Source organism: Microtus ochrogaster, chromosome 1, assembly GCF_000317375.1.
Source record: "Microtus ochrogaster isolate Prairie Vole_2 chromosome 1, MicOch1.0, whole genome shotgun sequence".
In the NCBI taxonomy this organism is placed as follows: Eukaryota; Metazoa; Chordata; class Mammalia; order Rodentia; family Cricetidae; genus Microtus; species Microtus ochrogaster.
This window is the reverse complement of record NC_022009.1, coordinates 126,222,423-126,245,349: the sequence shown is the minus strand read 5'-3', so window position 1 is coordinate 126,245,349 and position 22,927 is coordinate 126,222,423. Positions and strand designations below refer to the sequence as shown.

Sequence of the window (22,927 nt, the reverse complement as noted above, 5' to 3'; positions counted from 1 at the left end):
ATAAAGAAACTGCTTGGCCCTCATAGGTTAAAACATAGGTGGGAGGAGTAAACAGAACAGAATGCTGGGAGAAAGAAGCTGAGTCAGGAGTAGCCATGATTCTCCCACTCCAGGCAAACGCAGGTTAAGATCATTCCTGGTAAGCCAGCTCATGGGCTACACAGATTATAAGAAATGGGCTAGTCCAGGTGAGAGAGTTAGCTGAGAAAAAGCTAGATATAATGGGCCAAGCGGTGTTTAAAAGAATACAGTTTCCGTGTAATTATTTCGGGTAAAGCTAGCCATGCGGGCGGCCGGGTGCTGGGAACACAGCCTGCCACTCCTATTACAACATAAGCCTAAAATACATAGACTTTTGTAACATAACAATAAGACTTACAAATGCATATTATATGATGGCAAAAATGACATGTTAAGACTCTAAGTTGTCTTATGCCATTCACATATTCTACCTTTCACATGGTAGAATAGTAGTATATACAATACACATATATAAGTAAGTGTGTGTGTGTGTGTGTGTGTGTGCCCTCAAATGGGACAACTCTCCTGGTAATGCCAGCTGACATTTCCATGACAAAGTACAAGATGAGCTCAATGGGATTTTGACTTATTTCTTTAACATACAGAAGACTTCACAAAATACAGTAAAACTGCATAATCGTTCCTTAAAGACACAAGGTATAAACTACATTTATGTAAGTATATACATTTAAATATAGTAAGTAAATTAAGATCTACCACATGAGACTATTCATACATTCACTGTGTTCATTTTCTGCTCAGATATGTTAAGTGTATGTAAAATCATAACATGGTGCTACACTTGTCATCTTTCCTCATTTTGAACTATATTTTGAAACACTTAAAATATAATTAACTTTCTAACTATGTAATGTTACAGTTGTAACTTTCCACAAGAGAAACTCAAAGAAAGAATCATATGGCATGTTCAAGAGTTTTGAAAATTAAGTTACAGTATCTGAATTATATTTCAAAGGATCAAAGGTAAAAGGGAATTTCTGAATGAATCAAACATGATTTTGTAAAACACAATATGAAAATGATTTGTTTCAATGAGCTATTTTAGAATGCTACTGAACTATTTTCTAAATTGAATATTTAGACGACTGTTTTTAGATTATTCCCTATCTTAAAACTCAAAGAATTAATAGATGACAGCGATTTCAGACTTAAATGTTTTTAGTAATACACAGTAAAACTGCTACAAATATTTTAACTAAATACAATGTGGTCCTTTAATTAGTGAGAAAGAACCTACTTCATAACCAAAATATACAGACATGAGTTTATAAGATATACTGGGTATTACAGCTTTTGTGAAATTACATTTCATAAATTCCCATGTAAAAGATGAACTCAAAATAGAAACTGAACAAGGTTTACTCCCAGATCTTGCTATAGTTGGCAAACCAAACGAGGTTTACTCCTAGAGCTTGCTATATTAGGTAAACTGAACTAGGTTTGCTCCTAGATCTTGCTATATTTGGTAAACTGAGCTAGGTTTACTTCTAGAGCTTGCTATATTTGGTAAACTGAGCTAGGTTTCCTTCTAGATCTTGCTATATTTGGTAAATTGAACTAGGTTTGCTCCTAGATCTTGCTATATTTGGTGAACTGAGCTAGGTTTACTTCTAGAGCTTGCTATATTTGGTAAACTGAGCTAGCTTTCCTCCTAGAGTTTGCTGTATTTGGTAACCTGCCTCCTTTTCCACAGGATGGTGGATTGAGTTTTGTGCAAAGCCTCAGTACAAACTACAGTGTTTTTGAAGTATAAATATACAGCATTTCATTAACTCCATTTCAATCTTAGAACAGCCAAATTTCAATTTCAAGGTTTTTTTTCTTATAATTTGTTATAATTTACTAGGAAATGTCTAAAATTGTTTTCTACGGTATTTTTTATCATAAGCATTTTCTTAAAACTTACCTACAGGATGGTGATTGCCAGAACTCCAGAGATATCTCAGTGCTATCTAGTCAAGTCATAACGCTGCATAGTGAGATGCCATGAATGACCATCTTTTAGGAAAATTAATGGGGCTAACAATGATGACACCTTCTCCCAAATACCAACAGGCAGAAGGACTACAAAGAACTCCAGGCCAGGAGAGGATAGAGGGGAATTGGGGAGAAAAGAAAAAGGACAGGAATGAAGGAAAGGAGTAAAAGGGGGGTGGGAGAAGAGAAATAGATGAGAAATAGATAAGAGAATGGAGGCAGGAAGGGGGGAGGGGAAAAGGGAGCGAAGGGAGGAAGGGCAGGGAAGGGGGAGAAGGGCAGGGATAAGGGAGAGGAGAGAAGAAAGAAGACAGAGGGCTGGCTGGGCTTGGTGGATCACTCCTTTAATAGCAGCACCCAGAAGTCCGAAGGGGTGGATCTCTGTGAACTGCAAACCAGCTTAGTCTACACAGTAAGTTCCACACACATCAACAGAGCTGTGTAAAGAGTCCCTGTCGCAAACAAACAAACAAACAAAAAGGGGGGAGGCCTAGAGAGAAGGGACAGGAGAAGAGTAGAAACAATCCATGGTGAAGGTGAGGATTTGGAGCTTCTTGTGAACACAACAGTTGGTATGCAATGGAAATCACTTCAGGTGCGAGAAGGCGGAACTCACTTAAAAACACTGCCTATAGTCGAGATGACATCTTACAGGAAATGGATCAGTAGTGATAGTATATCCAGAAAAACCTGAATATTTAGATAAATTCGAAATATACATGGCATGTCTTAGGACTTCCTCATTTTAAAATCAAATTATTTAATCTCTCTACCTTGGTTTCTATATAAATACATAATGAAAGGCTATAACTCATTATGGACTCATTGAGATTATTACGACAAAGTGCTTAGAATATTGCCTGGCACAAAATAAGAGCTCAATCAGCTGTATGTTGATCATCTTATTTCAAATGAGTTTTAAAAGACTTTCTCATTTTTCTACAAACTTCACATTAAATACCAGAATGTGGGGACACATTTCTTGAAAAGGGCATCACAATTATCAACTGGTCTATAAACATTTATTAAGTGCGATGTGCTTAGTTTTGAAGTGCTACTAAGTAAATAAAATACCTGCCTTCCAATAACTTTCCATATTCAAAACATAATAAAATGAGACAACAAAAATGAAAACATACAGTGTAGAAGGGTTAAGATAATGACACCTAAAACAACAAATATAACAGTTTGTGGGGGACCTATGACAGCTCCAAGGAAAGACAGAGACTTCAGGGTGGGGACCAGTAAAACACGAGTCTAACTTTATTAAATTCTCCTAAGTAAAACTCTATAAAGCAAAACATTGCATAAGCATGAATTCTGCACAACAATTTGAACTGCTGATGGGTCACTCAAATATTTCTCTTTTTATCTTAAAATTATTATCATTTCATATGTATGGGGTTTTAGCATGCATGTAAGTTTGTGCACCAAAAGTGTCCCAGGTGCCCACTGGGGCCAAAAGACGGGAATTAGATACCCTGGAACTGTAGTGACAGGTACTTGTGAGCCACTGTGTATGTGCTGGGAATTGAACCTGGCCTCTGAGACATCTTTACAGCTCCTCTCTTTTGTCTTTTCTTTCCATTACTGTCTCAAAATCTCTATGACATCCTACTACCTAACAAGTAGTAGATGGAGTCCTCAGGTCAATGCAAATATTTGAATCCTAGTTCAGTGAGATAATTCTTAGTGTATATAACCCCAGATGAAAAACCAACCAAGCTTATTTTACCAGCCCTACTTAATTTCTTGTAACTGTGCAAGTTGTTTTTTATTATAGGTTAAAGTTTGAAGACTGTGTCATGTTTTGCATAAATTACATTATTACATTTTAGATACATACTTTTGTTAAAGGCATACATTAATAAACTTCACCTTGAATTCCTATTCGCTAAGAACATGTTCAATGAAATACTAGAATTCTATATTTATACATGAGTTCTCAGTTTTAAAATTTCCCAAAGTTCTGTCAGATATCAAAAAGAACAAAATGAGAGATGGCTAGAAAAAAAGAAGATAAATCTGAAGTATATATGGATCAAAAAATATAACTAGCATCAACAAAGCAATCGTAGATCTAAAGTATGTGATCCTGGGCAAATTACGTAATCTTCTCACGCCTCGTTTCTTTACCTGCACAGTGATGATAACCTAGTACTTAACTCAGAGTGAGTGTGAAAATTTATGAATTGCATGCAAGACACTTATTACTGGATCTGCAGTGTGAAGAATGTTCATATATGTTATTATTATTTCAGGGGCACTTTGCTAAGATCTTGTCAGTGAATACTATGTTCTAACAAAAACAAACAGATATGAAAAAGGGGGACTCTCCATAAGTAATAAAAAAACAGTCAGTCAAATAGCCACAAATATCAATGGAATAGTAGTTTTGTGCTGAAGAAAAGAGGCAATGCAGAGCAAATAATATATATTTAAATACATAGGGGAAGGGAAAGAACTATATTTAACAAATTAAGATAGTTTCCAATCACCTTAAAATGTCTAAGAAAGTGGTATTAATAAGCAAGAGCATACCTCTTCCAGTACAGAACATGGAAGGCCATCCATGGTTTGTGCAGCCTGCATGAGACACGACTGATTGGGCACAGTCCCTATGGGCATGCCATTTCATCCAGACTGGACGGTTCATTAGTCATAATTACTGTAACTGTACAGCAGAGACTGCAGTTTTAGCCCATCATACATCTCTGATCAAGCTGCTTCAATTCTGCTTCATCAGCAGGTGAAGTTACATTATCAGACCTTTTTATTTTTCCAGTCGGTAATTAACACAGATTATGCCTTTTATCAAAACATGTATTTGGCCTTCACATTTAATAGCCAGGGCCCTAATCTGACCACTATTTGACCTCTGGCATTACAAAATCATCTAAGCAATATGAATCATCAAATAACATTCAGAATGTTGTAGCAGAAATTAAACAAAGAAAAAAACTGACCTGTGTTAAAAGCCTGGGCTGATTGCACTTATCTAAATCGAGACTGTCTTTGCTTCTCATTAAACATTAAATTGTACACCAGAAGAACACATCATGCATATTTATTGTTTTACACTGTCACTTCTAAAAGACTCATACCACAATTAGCGTTTCTCTCAAATTGCATGCTACATAAAGAAATTTCCTATGAAGGTTGAAGACAGAGTAATGTAGAAAACTGTTAAAGGTTAAGGAACACAGATAATAGATTTCATAGCATACTAACATATAACATGCTCACTCTAGAAATGAAAATATTGCCAAAACATGGTTCAAATGTAAATTACTGAATAAAACCGATGTGTCAGGAATTTTTCCCTTCCAATTTCTTTTGGAGAACAATAGAGGACTAAAAGGCCTGTCTCACCATCTTCATGTGAAAAGTGTTCCCAGTATAGGATGCATGAGCAATCATAATCGACAGTTACAGGCAGGCACTGAGGCTGCAAAAATCCCAGAGTAATTAGTGTTGTCTGAATGCAATGACATCTGTGTTCTCATGGTTCTTGAGACATGTCAGGCCAATAAGATGTATATGAAATAATATGACAAGCATTGTAAATGTCCTTCTAAAAGGTCTTACACTTTGGGGAGCAACTGAAGAAATAACACACGCCATCTTCCTTTTGTAAGCAATATATTTAGGATTAAAAGATCTAAAAAGGTTTTCTGAGTCACACATCCCTCTTTATTAACTACAGAGCATTTATTTGCTCAGGATACAATAATATGATATAAAAAAAAACAACTGTTTCTTTTCACATTTTTCTTAAGGTCTGTGATCCTGTGCAAGGGATACGTGCCATTCTTTCAGTGACAAATTCAGGAATATTTTAACCTAAAGACAATCCTTTGGTACTGTATAAAACAGTTTGCAATTGTGGTTAAATACCTTAGAATCACGTCTGCACTTCTTTATTATAATGAGAGGCCAGTATGTTTGTATTTAAGAAGTCGTTGTTTTTGGACACCTAAAGCCTTGTTGTAATGGTGTCTATGGCTGAGCCCGCTCTCTCCCCAGGCTGCAGCAGTATGTTTGAGCATGCACTTGCTCCAAGAAAGACATTAGTCATCATTAACAGAAGCACTGACACCAAATCTAAGTGCCTCTCCACAATGACCAAGTGGCAATCATCTTTCTCTTACACTGTCACTGCTGATTAGGATTTTCTTTCATGAAAATTTAATTTGTTCCCTTTCTGTAGCTTTTTTTTTCATTCCTAAAAAAAAACCACAATTTTTCAAGAAGGTTACAAACGTAGTACAAGAAGTTCTATCTCTAGTATAGTGAATAACAGAGAAATTCTAAGGTATCTGGCTAAGTCTTTTCACCTAAGCCAGCAGGAAAAAAAAAGACTAATTCAATGATTTGTAAACAGCAGAAGAAAAGCAATGAGACTAAAAGGAATCCTGCATTAAGAACCTAGAAGCCCCAAAAGATGGTTAACATTAATTTAGGGATATGAATGACACTTTCATAAATACTAGCCACAGAATCCTAAAGCTTCTTAAAACATGTCTAGTAACCATCTTCTGTAAATTCAGTTTTTATTCCCTGTATCTTAAAAATAAGACAGAATAGAATGCTCACACAGACACGTAACTATAACCTTAAATAAATACTGTTAAGTACCAATACCTTTGCTTTGTCTTAACTTGCTGGTTAGTGCTTTCTTTAAAAGGGATTTGTAGTTTGCAGGGGACATGAGGAAGTGATTCATGTGGCCGTGCAGGGTGCTCCACAGCGAGATGATGCTACAGATTAAACTTGGGTCTGCAGAATGTCACAGTGTTAAACAAGATATCATAACGATAAGTTATTTAAGGAAGTTTAAAAAAACATTTACTTTTCTGTCTTATTTCAATTTGTTTAAAGTTTGTAGAAAATGTAAACATGTGATAATTTGCAAAGATCATGGAACAACCCCAACTCCTAGCTATAAATATTATATTCTTTTATTTTACTTAAATACTGAAACAAAACAGATTGGTTTGAATGTAAAATATCTCAAAATTAGAATAACTCTAGGTTTAGTCAAAAGTTGTTACATACTTGGGGTCACATAAATATAAATTGTATCTTCTTTAAATGTAAATATCTACATGAAATGTTTTAAAAACAAAGTTCAGAAGTAATCATAATTCATCAAACTTTAGCAACTGAATGATCCCTCTATCCTTATTGTTTTATTGTAAAAAAAATAATAAAAAACAAACTTTAAAGTCAAATAACAACCACTGAACTACATTTGCAAAGGTTCAAGTCTTCCCTCCCTCACCCCCATTTATGACTGGTTTGTAGTTAAAACTTTTAGAGATTAGAAATTTTAATGTATTTGGAAACATAATTTTTAATTAATTAAATTTGGTGATAGAACAATCACCAAAGAATACATAAAATGCTAGTCTAATCAAAATAAAACTATATAACCTAACTTAAATATCATTTTAGATTACCCTTAAAAATAATTGGGTCATTTCTATCTTTATGAAGCATATATGATCTGATACTGAAAGTTATTAAAACCAAGTGCTGATTTTCAGAGTTGCACAGACACATCCAAATCAAAACTTCAGAATGTTTCAGTATTGTAACTGCATCTTCCATTGCCAGGTCTTATACATGTTCATGAGGAGAAGTTTAGCTCTGTAACATCCATTCCTCAACCTAAACCTCCCAGTCACTTGTCAGTTAAGGGTTGGGCGATTTATTGACCGACTCTGGATGCATACTGTCAGTGCTGAAGGAAATATGAGGGAGGGTTGTCGCTACTGTTCCGGGGCTCATTGATAATGACATACCTGCCTCTGTCACCCATTACCCATACTACAAACTACTTAGACCTAACTGAAAAATCAATAGCCTACTTGCACTGGTTCCTGTGGCTGCCTCCTTTGATTGTCAGCTCCTGTCTAGGGTCAGCACTTACATGAAAGGGGCTGTGACTGCCTGATGCTTTCAGGACAACCTAACGATATGAAACTAGCCAACAGAACAGTAAATTCTGTCTCCCTGCCCTCCTCATCAATTAGGCTTTGACTAGGCTTGCCTGTAGAAACCTGACCTTTTAAGTTTAGGTGAATATGGACTAGCTGAACACACCATTGCCCTCAGCACTGAGCCAGGAAATCTACTGACAGGTTAAACAAAACAGAAGGTTGTAACTGTCATAATTTGCATTGCACTTTCACGCCAACAAGGGTGTTATCAGTGGGGGCAAGCCCTGGAACACACAACTCCAGCACCCTTAAGTCACACTACTCATAAATTTTCAAGTGAAGTGAGATAAAACATAAATTCACAAATAGCAATGCATTTCTCATCTCTTGGTCTTTTAGGTTTGCACTTTGCAAACCCACAGAGTGCCCATCAACAACTCTCCTGGTGGCCACATGGCACTGCTAAATGCACAGACGAAGGACTTCCAATGAACTTAACACAAAACTGAAGTACTCAGCTTCGCTCATTCAAAAGCTATCAGAGAGAACTCACAACACAGCAAAAGACATTGCTGATCTCTATTTGGAAATGAGAACAACTGGATCACAACCTACTTTTTTCTTGCATCACTTCTCTACCTAAAAAATATCCAAGCTTAGACAAGCAAGGAATTGCATATGTGAAAGGAAGTGTTGAAAGTATTTCCTACAATGATTCTCTGATACAGCATCTTTTACAGTTTGAGAGAAAACTAGGAACATCTGTAAAAATCAAAGATGTTAACACATTTATGCCTGTCAAATCTTCTGATGAAAACAAGCGAAGAGCATGAGAAAGTATAAAAATTTCCTTCTTTGGGGACACATGTAAGAATCACATCTCAGCTTGGATACATATTTTAATGAATTATGAACTTAGAAAATAATAGCTTCTTAGAGTCATGTCATTTCTTTAAGAAGACACATTTTAAAATTAATTGTAAACTTGAAATCATTTGGCTTCAAAAATCAATATTTATAAAACAGCAATCTTCATGAAAGTATGTAACTCTTGAATTCATTCATTAGTTAGGAAAGAAAAAGTATCTGTCAGCCTTGTTCACACCTTTAAATGCATATCTTTATAAGAATACAGATCATGTTTCATTTTGATGGTCCAATTTTTTATAAACAGCACTCCTACAATTTCTCTCAAGTTGTTCTTTTGTTGTGTTTCCCAACTATCTGCAATCTAGAATGTGTTTTCTCTATAATGGTCTGAAAGAGCTGTAGTTACCTATGGTTTTTCTCATTAAAAACTTTCATAATCCTGTGCCAGAGCAACACCAAAAGGAGATAATTTCACGGAAATTATTCTGGTTAAAACATACTCATCAAGCTCAACAGCAACTGTTACATTATTCATTGTTAGGACAGACAGACACAAGAGATCATTTAACTCAAGCCCCCGTTTCAGGGCTGAAAACAGTTTATTTTCAGCACTGAGGATGTGAACGCAAGCCTGAGGTAGGCTTGAGGAAAACACTGCGATCCCGTCTTAGAATTCATTTTTTAGATTGTGACTTGGTCGAGCAGCCCTGGTAGCTTTTGTTCCTCAAATGGATCCTCTCTATTGACACTCAGAAGAGTATGCTTTTATTTTAAGTATCCCAGTAGGTTCTGTACAGTAACAACTTTTCACAGTTAAAAAAAAATAACAAACTATTTGTATCATTCATTGTTTACCAAAAGTTTGGGCTAGTTTTCAGAAAATACTGAAAATTTTTGGAGCATTTAACAAAAAGTTGCCGTAGACAAATAACTTTGGGATTGAGGACCCAGCGGAGAACAGTGAAAACCTTGCTGACCTCGCTGATGATTAACTATGCATCTGGTAGCCTTGCGGGTCCTCTGTGTGCACCTAGCTGATAGCAAAGTGAAAGGGCATGGACAGTGTCTGCTCCCAGCAAGCAAATCACTTAGAAACAGTCAGAGCCACAGATCAAAGATTTTCGACTTTATCTACACTGATTTAAACTACTAACTTGGATTTTGTCTACAGACAAAACAAGTTACAAAATAAGAGAATGGCTCTTTAGGATCCGAAGATAACAGGAGATAGGATGGGAAAATTCAGAGAAGAAACAGAGGGCTAGAACTTGATATCCACAGGCCAAAGCAGCTATTTTTTTTTTAATCCTCACAATATTTTACATAGTTGCAGGAAAAAAGTTTTTTATTCCTTGGATCATCAAATGTTATTTCGTTTCTATTATACAGATACCTTAGGATTTTCTGTTGTTGTTTAGCCACTCCAAGAAATCATCTTCTCTGCATATTATCTTTAAGTTCAAACATCTGAAGGAAGATTAGGCTTTTACCATTATTAAAATAGAACGTTCATAAAAAAATGCTCTGCTGTCTGAGGGGGATATTAGTCGGCTATAACACTATAATACAGATGGCGTACTGTAAGGACACTGATTGTCAATAAAGAGCATAAACTGGCTAGTTTTCTTTCTTTTGAAAAATAATTTATTTAACTTTATTTTATGTTCATTGCTGTGTAGGTGTCAGATCCCCTGGAAGTGGAGTTATGGACAGTTGTGAGCTGCCCTGTGGGTGCTGGGAATTGAACCCAGGTCCTCTGGAAAAGCAGCCAGTGCTCTTTACTGCTGAGCCATCTCTCCAGGCCCCTGGCTAGTTTTCTTAAAACATAATAAAAATGTATTCACATGATCTGCTTATCTGGTAATTCAAAAATGGGTCCTCAAAAATATCACATACAACCCAAGAAAAACATGGAGCAAACTCTCAAGTCTTATATTTTGAATTTAGTATACTTCAGTACTGCCAAAATCTGCATCACTACTCTCATTCTCTTTCCATTCATGTCTGCTACTAAGCATAAGAGATGAAAGAAATGGAATAATAGCATCAAGATTCCAAGAAACACACTATGTATAAAAAGTTGCATTATTTTCATATAAACATCACACCTTTAAGCCATAAAATCCTGTTCTCTTTACCAATAAATTCAGTATTGATTACTTCTGGCTTACTGTTCATCTCCTGAAAGTGACATTAAATCCCAGGTAAATGCAGTTCCTTAGGAAGAAGAGACCCAAAGAGCAATCCATATATTACATGCTCAGTCATTAATGGTTAAGATTTGGCTCTGCTATCTGAATTCTTTTCTCTCAAATGTATAGTAAAAATTAAAAGTAAAGCCAAATCCATTTGGCAGGTAAATTTTAATATTTGACTCACAGAACATTAGTAAGTTTAAATTACTTGAAATTTTTATTTAAATAAGGAAAGGAAGAAGGTAGTAACGGAAAGAAACTTATCCAACTTTTCAGAAAAAATACGTATGTTTATGGAAATTAAAGAATGAAATAACCAAAAAGCTAATGATGTTTTGGTAATGCCAAAACCATAGATAACCTAGATGAGAACGCAGTAAAGCTCAAATACTTGCTAAGTTTGCTTCTGTTTCCAGGCTTCACTCCCCAGCTCTCCTATAACGTGTTAACTTTCAGCCAGGCTACCGGCTATCTCCATTTGCCAAGCAGAAGTTCCCGACGTTGGTCGTGTGTGTCTCAGTGAAATCAAATTATGTATACTTTAATGTGGTATTCATTTGAACTTATATTGTTCAACTTGGGAGAAAAACTTAACATATATATTATGTTTTCAACCTTCTCATCTTACTCAATGATGCCAGGGTTAGAAATGTACTAGTTTTAATTTAATCAAAAAATACCGCAGTAATATGGAAGTGTTAGCAGTGTTATGGAAGGTAATTTTAAAAACTCAGTGTGTCCACCAAACAATACCTATAAAAAGTACATAAAACTGCTGTTTTTTTCAGTACCATTCGAAAGGTTTGCTGTGCAAAGTCAAAGACATCACTTTACCTGACATAACATTATCTTAAGTTCAAACTATTTAAATGCGAACAAATACTCTTGGGCTACAAATCAAAGAGGAGACAAGGATTTTCTGTTGTTTTGAAGCTATTTTGTAAAACAGAATGAAGTATTTAGCAGCATGCTTGGCCATTTAAAATAATTAAACAAAAAAATGAAGTAGTCAAAGAAAATATTCAATAATTGGTTTTTACAAATTAATTCCAGAGTAATAATTATCAATACCTTAGAAACTTGTGGAAAACTTCAGAGTTTTGGAAAGTCACATCAGTGATTGATAGAAAATGACAGATAATAGTAAAAAATAAAATAAAACCTGCATATAGTACAATATCCATGATTGTTGGAATTTCTCTCATATATTTAAATTTAGTTATTTCTACAAAATTCCATCAGAACCAGCACACAAACAAAGCACGTCTGCGTAATTTACTTTCTGTCCAGCCTTTACTAGTAGCTTTTAAAATCACAGAATAATTTTTATTTCCAAAATTATATTTTGAGTACAATATGAGAGATTTGTTTTTCAAAAATCAAGTATTATTTTTTATAATGCCATCAATTAACTTAATATATAAAGACTAACACTCCGGTCACTATATGGGCACTAGATTTTTCAAAATTGGAGCAGGGGCTAAGAATGTATGCAAACAGAAAAACAGAGGCCTCTGCATTCTGCAAAGTATAAGCACTTCAGAGACCTTTTAAAAGAGAATAATTTAATTATTTTCTGAATGTTTCTAAAATGCTTTCAGGAAGTCGAGATCTTATCATATAAAACCTGTGTATCCTTGTAAAGATGGTTAGACTCCACTATACTATTTCTATACACCATAAAATAGATACCTTTTAAATCTCACTAATCTGTTAAAGTAAAAACTGGACTGAAGTTTAATCCAGTAAACGTATCTCTAAGGAAAGATCAGCACAGAACAAAACAGTTTAGGGATCCTGTGCTCAGTGCAAACGTAAACAGGATTAGGACTGTCAGGCACACAGAAGCTAGCTCTGCTTCTGAGGAAAACGTGGCCGCTGCTGCATCCGCGTCCCCATGCACACACCCCTGCAGCAGCAGGCCTCCCGGGCCATGCAGGGATGTATGAAATGACAGGCAGAGGGCATTGGCTGGCTTTTCTTTCCCCCAGACTGTTTGCCCCTAAATGGAAGGCAGGGTGCTTTTTCAAAGCACTTAAGCTGGGTCTAAGTCAATGCTAACAAAAAATATAACTGAATTCTCTAGGCAAGAAAGTTTCATAATCGGGTTATTCACTACTTTTCAAGAAAATCTGAAAAACAAATCCAAGTTCAACATTGTTTAGGATGAACTAATAAGGTTAATACTCTAGCCTAACTGCCTGTTATTTTTCAACTAGAAGAATTTTCAGCACTTTGTAGGCCCTCCTCCTGATTTTAGCAGGTCCTGATTTTAGCACCTCCATTCCAGGTCCTGATTCTAACTGGAACTGTAAAATATCCCTCAGGTTTAAATACAGTAATCTTTCAAATAACCTGCATAAGTAGGTAACTTCTTAATTTCCATGTTAGCGCTCACATTGGTTTTGATGAAGGAAGATATACAATTAATCGCCACAAGTTTATTTAATTATGATCAAGTAAAACCAGGGTACACAGAGAAGTAACCTGGCTGCTAGACCTCAAACATTCTCATATCACAGAAAATAGCAGAGTGACTGCTCTAGCCACACTCGACTTGCAAAGGAACAGGAACTAATGTTTTAAACATGTCCATATTTTATAGTTACTAAAAGTATACCCACCTCAGTACATTTCTAGATGTTCCAACTGGAATGATAAGAAATGTTATTATGCCCAGAGAAGTCTGAAGATTCTGCATTACCCACAATCCAAAGGGGGAAACCCACCCTCCATGCCCTCCTTCCTTTCAGGAATGTCTTGAAGTCAGCCAGCCCTGCGCCACAGTTCTGGGCAGAAGCATGCTGATATTGGCACTGCCTAAACCAAACAAACAAGATGTTTAACAGTCAAATAAAATGTCCTGCAGTCTCCCTAATGAATTTGTCAAGGACCATCAGATTTCGCTCCCCCTCCTTTGCCTCATTAACTCAAGTATGATGAGACGGATTATAACAAGAGAATACAGATCAATCGGTCTGAAGACTTGAAGTGGCTTTTAGCCTCTAGAGTTTCTTTCTCTCTCGGTTTCCTTAATAGAACATCGTATCTTCTGCAGAAGGAGCTGCCACTTCGTTTTAATACACCATCAAGGAGCTGCTGATGGACTTCTATACCAACATACATAAAAGCAGAGGTGACAGGGGCTCTTCAATTATAGCCTCCTCAGATACCGTTTCCCCCTTCAATTATTCAACCAGGGAGAAGAGCCACAAACAGCAGAAGCAGCTTTCCGCCAAGGCAGTGGAAAGAGGTAGGGGGGAGGGGGCAGTGTTTGCTGGAAGTGTTTAAGTTTATTGCTCGAATGATGTTTCTAATTAGCACCACAGCGATAAATTAAAGTCGCCTTTGTTTAACTGATTTATTATTTACTAGAGCATCTACCTTAGACAGGGTAAATTGGTAATGAATTGTTTTTAAATCAAAACATTTGTAACGTTTTGTCATTCTTCGCCTCTAGGTAGAAGTGGAGAAACTGTAGAAAAGGGTGCAGGATGTGAGGGAACTTGCTCAGGTTGGAAGAGGGGAATACAGTGGGTGTGCGTGTCCCTTAGCTCGAAGATTGGCAAGCAGAGCTGGGTCAGCCGGCACCAAGGGCTTGAACTGGCTCTCACAGGCATCTCTGGCCATGTGCACGCTGCAGACCTGGCCCCTGGAGGATGTGGAGGAACTCTACACCTGGGCCTTACCATCAGTCTCCGCCCCGCGCTGCCTAAGGACTTGTTCCAAGCTTCTCACTATGGTCACACACACCCCGTGGGAGTGCAGCCCTCTGGCCAGTAATGCCTCCGGGGCCCGGACTGCAGAAAGCGCTGGTTACCGGGCGTGGGCTCGGTCCAGCAGCAGCAGATTTTCTGACCAGCGGGAAAGCTGCAGCGGGTTGCCCAGTACTGCTATTAGTCCTAGGACCTCCACTGAAACTACTGTCTCAGAGGCTCGCTAATGCTTACTTTCCAAGGTTCTTCCCAATACCTCTCTACTGAAGACAGTCCCTAAGCAATAAATCCCGCTTGATTTTAAAAAGAAAAAGCCAAATTTTCTTTAAAAAGGAGCCAGCCGAATCTCCAGCCATCAGGACACACCAAAGACTAAGGACGTATGAAGGGGTAGAGATCCAAGTGCTTCATGCCAAACAGACAGAGAAATTAGCTTTCCAGGTAGCAACTGAGTTCTGGTTGGGTTTCAAAAACAAGTCAAGCTTTCCTATGGGGGCTTTTACAAAAGCCACACACAAGGTTTTGCAAGAAAAAAAAAAAAGAAAAAAAGCTAAAGATTTCATTTTTTCCAAGCACATAAGCCACACCTGAAATATCAGCCAAATCCAATTAAAAACAGTCCTAACTACCTGAGTGTATTAAAATGAATGAGAATCCTGACATCTTAAATTCAAAGATAAAACCTCAGAAGCAAGTCAATAACCTTGCTATAGACCTTACTCTTCCAAAAGTCCTACAAGGTGGCCGTCACACAGCTTGACAGGGATAATACATAATTCTAAAGAACACGCATGAGTTTCGGTGGGATGCCAGAGGAAGAGGATGGCCATCTGGGTAATCAATAACAGGACAGTTATGGATTTCTGTCCCAGCCAACTCCTTTAAGAGCAAGAGTCAATTATGAAAATAACATGACTTTAAACCAGAAGCTGTACTGCTGGAGAATATATTCAAAATTAAGGTCACAATGCAAAAATATTAAGAAAACTTGAATTCATATTCAATTTTCCTTTCCTATATTTTAATTAATTGAAAATGATTTTAGTAGTTTATTTTAATTAATAAGTATAACCTAGTGATGAATACCTCATATAATTTACATTGTTTTCAGAACTCAAGTATTTTCTCTAGTTATTGCTTAGTTCTTGTAACGGTAAAATAGTGGCACAGAGATATCTGAATCTAACTATGAAACAATGATCGAATAACATACTTGGACTAGTTTCTGTACTGTTCGTTTTTTCGGCAGCATACGGAAATTACTAACCAGAGATTTACGGTTATAGACCCTCATCATATACCCTCCTTTACACAGACACGACAATCGCTCTAGCTCCTGGCAACAAGGGGAGAGGAGGGAGAGAGAAGGAAGACTTTACTTGAGGAAAAAAAAAAACAGAAAAAATAGGTATCAAAATGTTAAGTCCTTTCCTACGCTCCCCTTTCGGCTCCCATCTGCCTTCAAGCCAAAGACAGTTTGTTAGAGTCTGCACCTTGTGCAGAATGTTCAGAGAATTAAAAACAAAAGTGAACCTCACTTAAAAGCACTCCATTACTACTTTCCGGCCATTGCTCCAGCCATAGCCAGAGCAGAAACCCTTCTAGAAAGACTCTCCTTTTCTTCATCGCAACTGGTGAGAAGGATGAAAGAAGACGGGGCTAGAAAACGGGTGTGAGCATCTGACTTTTATCTTGTCCTATTTTCTTACTTTTCTCCCCCCACCCCCCACCTTATCAAGTGCAGTGAGGTGGCTGCTATGGTTCCAAGCTTGTCTTCTCTCTCTCTCTCTCTTTCTCTAGGATTGGCTAAAGCCCTGACAGCTTGCATAGGGATTGTAGGAACTGAAGCTCCACCCCCTCACGATGGCCCAGAGACCATTCATAAACTAAGAGAGAGAGAGAGAGAGAGAGAGAGAGAGAGAGAGAGAGAGAGAGAGAGAGAGAGAGAGAGAGAGAGAGAGAGAGAGAGAGGTGTGGGGGGCAGGTATCAGAGGACAGAGGACAGGAGGGAGAAGTGGAGTCTGCACAAGCAACCCAGAGGAGAGGAAAAACCCGGACTCCTTAGGACTGCGCACAAGATACAACGTCAGCAAGGACTTAGTCACACTAAAATAGATTTTGCGAGGGCCAAAAGTATAAATAACGAGACAGAAATGAGTATCAAGCAACTTGCAGCGGTTTGCACCTAGAGAAAGGAAGAACCCTCCACAAACAAACCGACTCAATCCAAACAACGCCTCCAGTAGGAAATCAGGAAAACTGCGACGCCACAACCCCTGGGAAGAGAGGAGACCAGCACACTGAGACCGCGGGGCGTCTGCAAACCTCAGAGTGCGCAGCGGCCTGAGCTGTACTTCGCGGCTCTCCGGGCATTAATTACATCCTTCACTTTCCTCTTGGGGGAGGGTAAGGAAGGCATCACCTACGCTGAGTGAAAACGTCCTACCAGCGAGAGAGAAATTTTAGGATGAACCACTGAATGTTTTGCTCTTATTTTAAAAATTTCGTTGGCACTTATAAGACTTCATTTCCAGATATCTGAGCAATCGTGGCTGGTGAGGACATCTAAGCCTAGCCTCTTGGTAACCTAATTTTTTTCTCTCTTACCATTTCATCCATCTCCCCCACAAAGAAGTTTTTCATCTTTATTTATCCTCATTTCACTTATCAAAAGAAAGTGAAAAAGTGCCAGCTGGTACTTTTAAAAATCATATTCTTTCTAATTTTCTGCGCAAGAAAGGAAAAAAAAAAAGATTTCCAACGAGGGAAAAGAAAAGGCCAGCCGGCTCTATCAGCAGCCGGTCAGCCCAGGTGGAAAGCAAGAGTGAAATTGGGGCCTCAGGGGGAACGCACCGCCTTTCCACAGCCGCAGGGCCACCACCAGTGCGTGAGCCTTGGATCCCTCAACGTATTGCGAGACGCCGGTGTACAGCCCGGACCTGTGCCCCAACATGATCGCCGCTCAGGCCAAGCTGGTTTACCAGCTCAATAAATACTACACCGAGCGCTGCCAGGCGCGCAAGGCAGCGATCGCCAAGACCATCCGAGAGGTCTGCAAGGTAGTGTCGGATGTGCTGAAGGAAGTGGAGGTGCAGGAGCCGCGCTTCATCAGCTCTCTGAGCGAGATCGACGCCCGCTATGAGGGGCTGGAGGTCATCTCACCCACCGAGTTCGAGGTGGTGCTCTACCTCAACCAGATGGGCGTCTTCAACTTCGTGGACGACGGATCTCTGCCAGGCTGTGCGGTGCTCAAACTAAGCGATGGGCGGAAGCGGAGCATGTCTCTCTGGGTCGAGTTCATCACAGCATCTGGCTACCTCTCTGCGCGCAAGATCCGCTCGCGTTTCCAGACGCTGGTCGCCCAGGCGGTGGACAAGTGCAGCTACCGGGACGTGGTCAAGATGATCGCCGACACGAGTGAGGTCAAGTTGCGCATCAGGGAGCGCTACGTGGTGCAAATCACTCCAGCGTTCAAGTGCACCGGGATCTGGCCTCGCAGCGCGGCACAGTGGCCTATGCCCCACATCCCCTGGCCCGGCCCCAATCGGGTGGCAGAGGTCAAGGCTGAAGGATTCAACTTGCTCTCCAAGGAGTGCTACTCGCTTACTGGCAAGCAGAGCTCCGCAGAAAGCGACGCCTGGGTGCTGCAGTTCGGTGAGGCGGAGAACCGCTTGCTGATGGGCGGCTGTAGAAACAAGTGCCTCTCGGTGCTGAAGACGCTGCGGGACCGCCACTTGGAGCTGCCGGGCCAACCGCTCAATAACTACCACATGAAGACGCTGCTGCTGTACGAGTGCGAGAAACACCCGAGGGAAACGGACTGGGACGAGGCTTGCCTGGGCGACCGTCTGAACGGCATCCTGCTGCAGCTCATCTCCTGCCTGCAGTGCCGCCGCTGCCCTCACTACTTTTTGCCCAATCTCGACCTCTTCCAGGGCAAGCCCCACTCGGCCCTGGAGAGCGCTGCCAAGCAGACCTGGAGGTTGGCCAGGGAAATCCTCACCAATCCCAAAAGCTTGGACAAACTATAGAGTGCTGTGCGGACTGCGTGGAAAGCAACACAAACGGGCATGCTCTCCCAGAGCATACACACACACAACGGCAAAAAACTCTAAAACACAAACTTTTATGGAAATCACCTGAAAGAACGGGAGTAGACGGAAGATCTCCTTAATTAAGAAGCAAACAAAAGAGGGCAAATCAACCAAAAAAAATTTACATTCTTGCACAAAAGTGATCGTTTCCTTCCAAACAATGTGAACTTAAAGATCACACAAAAGAAGCAATCGGGCTTTGCCACCAACACAAAATGAAACCCAAGGTACATTTTTCAAATCCATGTATAGTAGTTTCCCTTCTTTTCCTTCTTTACACCCCTTCCTTGTTTTGCTAGAATGATTGTCACCAAGTGAAAAAAAAATTATTTAACTATATGTGAAATTTCTTTTTACAAAGTTTTACTGATGTGAAATGCGTCTCAGTGCCAATGTCAATGTGCCCCTCCCTCCTTCTTGCACCTCTAACCCTGGCCCTAAAATGTCTTGTTGAAACCAGTAAACCAGTAATAAAAATATTACTTTACATCGTAATTGGCTGCTTGTGGGTTGTTCTTGAATGAAGGCAGATGAGATCACTTTCTGTCTTACAAGATGTGAGCTTGAACTAAACGCAGGAAGCTTCCATTTGAGCTTTGATTTGCAAAGTTTAAAATACAGCATATTCTGGAGAATTAATTGTACAAATCTCCAACAAAATCCTTGGTAAAAAGTAAAGTAAGAATTTTACTCGATATAAAGTAAATTTGTTTTGTAGATCTTAACAGTAACCATATGTAGTACTTAAAAATAAGAAAACAGAACAACATGTTTTTATCCTAAAGTTTAAAATACTAAAAAAGCCTTTCTAAAACTTCTCTACATTATAAATTAGGATTTATTTTATTAAGCTGTAAGTTCTTAAAAATCCAGTGCAAAAGAAATGTTTTTGAACTGTTTTTAATAATGAAATCATTTCATGTTTTTCCTTCAACTCTTTTGTTTGCTTCAAGTTTCAAACGGTAAAAATAAATAAAATTAGCAAGTAAATCAACTACACCAATAAATAAATAAATAAATACCTGGTGACCGCACTATTCCTCTCCCCCAGCAACTGGCAATATGAACAATTCAGATTCATGTACTACTTTGGTTTTTAAATGATTTGCTTATTAATGCAATAAACATGATCATTTTAATAAAATTTAAATAACTATTTTGAATCTACTTATATAGAAAGAATGTCTTGATAGTATTTTATGTCCTAAAAATAATTCCAAAAATTTAGAAATAAAGAAAGCACCTTCCTTTCCCTGCTTTACTCAGGTAATAATCCCAGACTCATTCCAATGTTTCGGCTCTGATAAAGATTTCTTTTATATGCAATAAAATACTATGCAGAATATAAGATATTAGTAGAACTGAAAATATCCTAAAGAAACAGGTTTGTTCACTTTATGTCCAAAGGACACGTACCTTGTTTTAGCTTTGATCACGTGAGGTAAAAGTACAGGATATATTAAATGCTACTCCTAACACTGAAATTTTATCTGTTAAGTTAGTCTATTTTTTAATTTTTACAAAAGATCTATAAATGGATGATGCAGAAGAAAACATTATAAACAGTGGTTTTCTGATAAAAAGTTTGGGTGGGGGAGGGTGTGTGGTGCTAAGAACAGGAGGACTAAGATTACTGAACCCTAGGAAACTCCTGGGCGCTGAAGCCCCAGGCCCACTTGACAGAAGAGGCATAAACTGTAGGCTGGCTGCCCTGGGAGAAATAATTCTGTGTCAGAAATACAAGCTTAGGCCCTACCTACTCTGAAATTACCTTTGCCCTTTCAATGTGCATCCTGCCGTGTGTGTGTGTGTGTGTGTGTGTGTGTGTGTGTGTGTGTGTGTGTCTTCCTGTAAATATAAAACAAATTCATTAATTCAGTACACTTACTAATTATTTTAAATAATAAAACATTTTATCCTCTGAGGAAAATGGTTTGAATTTTGAGAACATATTCAAAGAAAACAAAAGCTACTTGAGGTGAACACGAATCACTTACGGCATGGTATTTGCCTGAGAGGGTTAAAATGTTGTCTTAAAATAACTATTTTCACTCAAACTATTTCTACCATGAAACAACATTTCAACTAGTTTACAAAAAAGTTATTAAGTCTTGACAAGAAAAAAATTCCCCATATCAATCTTTCCTTTCCTATTTAACGCAAGTTACAAAAGATTTTTAATGTTAAAAAATGTCATTGTCAGGAAAAGTGTTAGTATTTACAACACAAAAATTTCTTTTAGCATCGATGTCTATACAAAAATCAAAGATTCTGTCAGTAATTGGCTGAAGTACTTTCAAATATGAACTGCCAAGAATTTTGGTGTCTGGAGAACAGGAAGGTTGCAGTATGAGACACATTTCACGATTAGGCCAAAATATCTTATATTTTACAAGCAACAGTGAACGAAACCTAATTTAATTATGTTACATAAATAAAAGAAAATCTTAAAAGCTATGGCTTCCCATAAAAAAAAAAGGAAATAACTTCAAAGAATCTGATCTCCAAGGCTGACAAAGGTTTTAATTTTAAAAAACACCATTGGATCATATTTTAGACTTTAAACTATGTTTGTTTCAAAAGCATAGTAAAATTTCTGAATTAAATCAGTCTCCTTTAATTCTGAAGCCATCAGGAATCAAAGAGTTTCAGTAATTTTATTAACCTTTTCCTAATGAAATTATAACATTTTCAGATAATTTAGCATGAGACAAGTACAGAACATTTTAGGCAATAAAATTTCAGAATCCACGTTTTCTATTCACTAGATTATCTGAATTATCTAACTCCAGCAACCAGGTCTATCATGGCCTTCCTGTCGCACGGTGCAGCAAGTCCTGCCTGAATACATGCAGCAGTGTGGAAACAACGCGCTCAAAGCAAACATGTATTAAGACAAGAAATGATTTGTCTGCAGAGCTCAACAAAACTGTAACATTTTTCTTAAGAGCATTTTAGAAATACTTCCAAATCATGAAGATTTAACAATTCTACATGACTCCAAAACCACAGAGGGTACGAATAAACTCAGAATGTGTGTATATTATGTGTACATACACACAATAGCAAGTAAAATTAATTATTCCATTTTAAACCACTACTCTTTCTATGGGGCACGAATTTGGTTCATTTTCAATAAATTGTTTCCTCAGAACAAATTCTACCACTCACTTTCATTAAATCAATGTTAGTTTGGCTTTATGACTATGTTAAAAAACAGAAATGTTTCTAAGTAAAACAAAATTGCCATGGTCTGAAAAGTAATCAAAATACCTCCGAAGGGGAAATTACATTTTCATTTAAGAATAGGAAATTATGCAGTGCCTTGTAAAAGCTACCACAGGTAATGGGAAACAGAGGTATCAGACACTGGCAGAGTAGGCTGGCGTGCACCACAGAATAGGAAGCCATGGAGACAAAGCAAAGGTAATGAAACATTTGTATTGTATCCAGAAAATATATGAGCTGAACTAAACAATTCTACTCTCAAGTTCACTGAAGTTTCGTTGTTTAATTCACTCTGGGTCCTTTGAGGCAGAATGTATTTATAGACAATGTTCCCTAAGGTCCCTTCCCTCAAAGAACTAATGATAAATGCAATTAAGTGGAAATTGTTTTTGAATTTAAATGAACTTCAATATTCTAACTAGATGGTAAAAGATCTTAAGCTAAGAATGAAAACTGCCTGTAGTAAGCAGAGGCAATTCAGCAAGAGTTTTGAACTACTCTTGTAAGATTTTTATCAAAACCAATCTTACTTAGTAGAATACACTATCCCATAATAAGAAAAAAATTAAACCCCCTTCCCTCCTCATCTTCTCACCTTCGGATCAATTTTCTTGAAGTTGGGATCCTCTTCATCCACCTCAAAATACAGTTCAGAGGAGGTGACAGACAAAGTGCCTCTCACTACAACAGAGGGGGCCACAAGCTGGGCTGGTGTGCTCAGGCTAACAGGACCTGCCAAGAGAAAAGATAAGCCATAGGAGCTGGAATGACATTTTTAAAAACTCAAATTTGAATAGAAATAATATTTACTTTTTGAAATTGCTACTTCTAAGAACAGCATGGCTGACCTCGATACCTTG

The 22,927-nt window shown here is 38.0% G+C and overlaps 2 protein-coding genes across 3 annotated transcripts in view; one reads left to right on the top strand and one right to left on the bottom strand.

The window, feature by feature from the left end:
• The window catches only part of Lrba (LPS responsive beige-like anchor protein), a 488,275-nt gene that overhangs the window by 192,821 nt on the left and 272,527 nt on the right, over positions 1-22,927 (bottom strand). For both annotated transcript variants that reach the window (XM_026787115.1, XM_026787152.1), the window contains one exon: positions 22,663-22,799. In XM_026787115.1, coding sequence (XP_026642916.1) covers positions 22,663-22,799 — 137 coding nt within the window. The remainder of the gene's footprint in view (positions 1-22,662; positions 22,800-22,927) is intronic.
• Mab21l2 (mab-21 like 2) lies at positions 17,488-19,301 on the top strand. Its single transcript, XM_005344172.3, has one exon. It carries the CDS (start codon positions 17,697-17,699, stop codon positions 18,774-18,776), a length of 1,080 nt encoding a protein of 359 aa, XP_005344229.1. The 5' UTR covers positions 17,488-17,696; the 3' UTR covers positions 18,777-19,301.

Coding starts and splice junctions, on each gene's coding strand:
- Mab21l2 (XM_005344172.3), top strand. CDS start 17,697: ATGATCGCCGCTCAGGCCAAGCTGGTTTACCAGCTCAATAAATACTAC.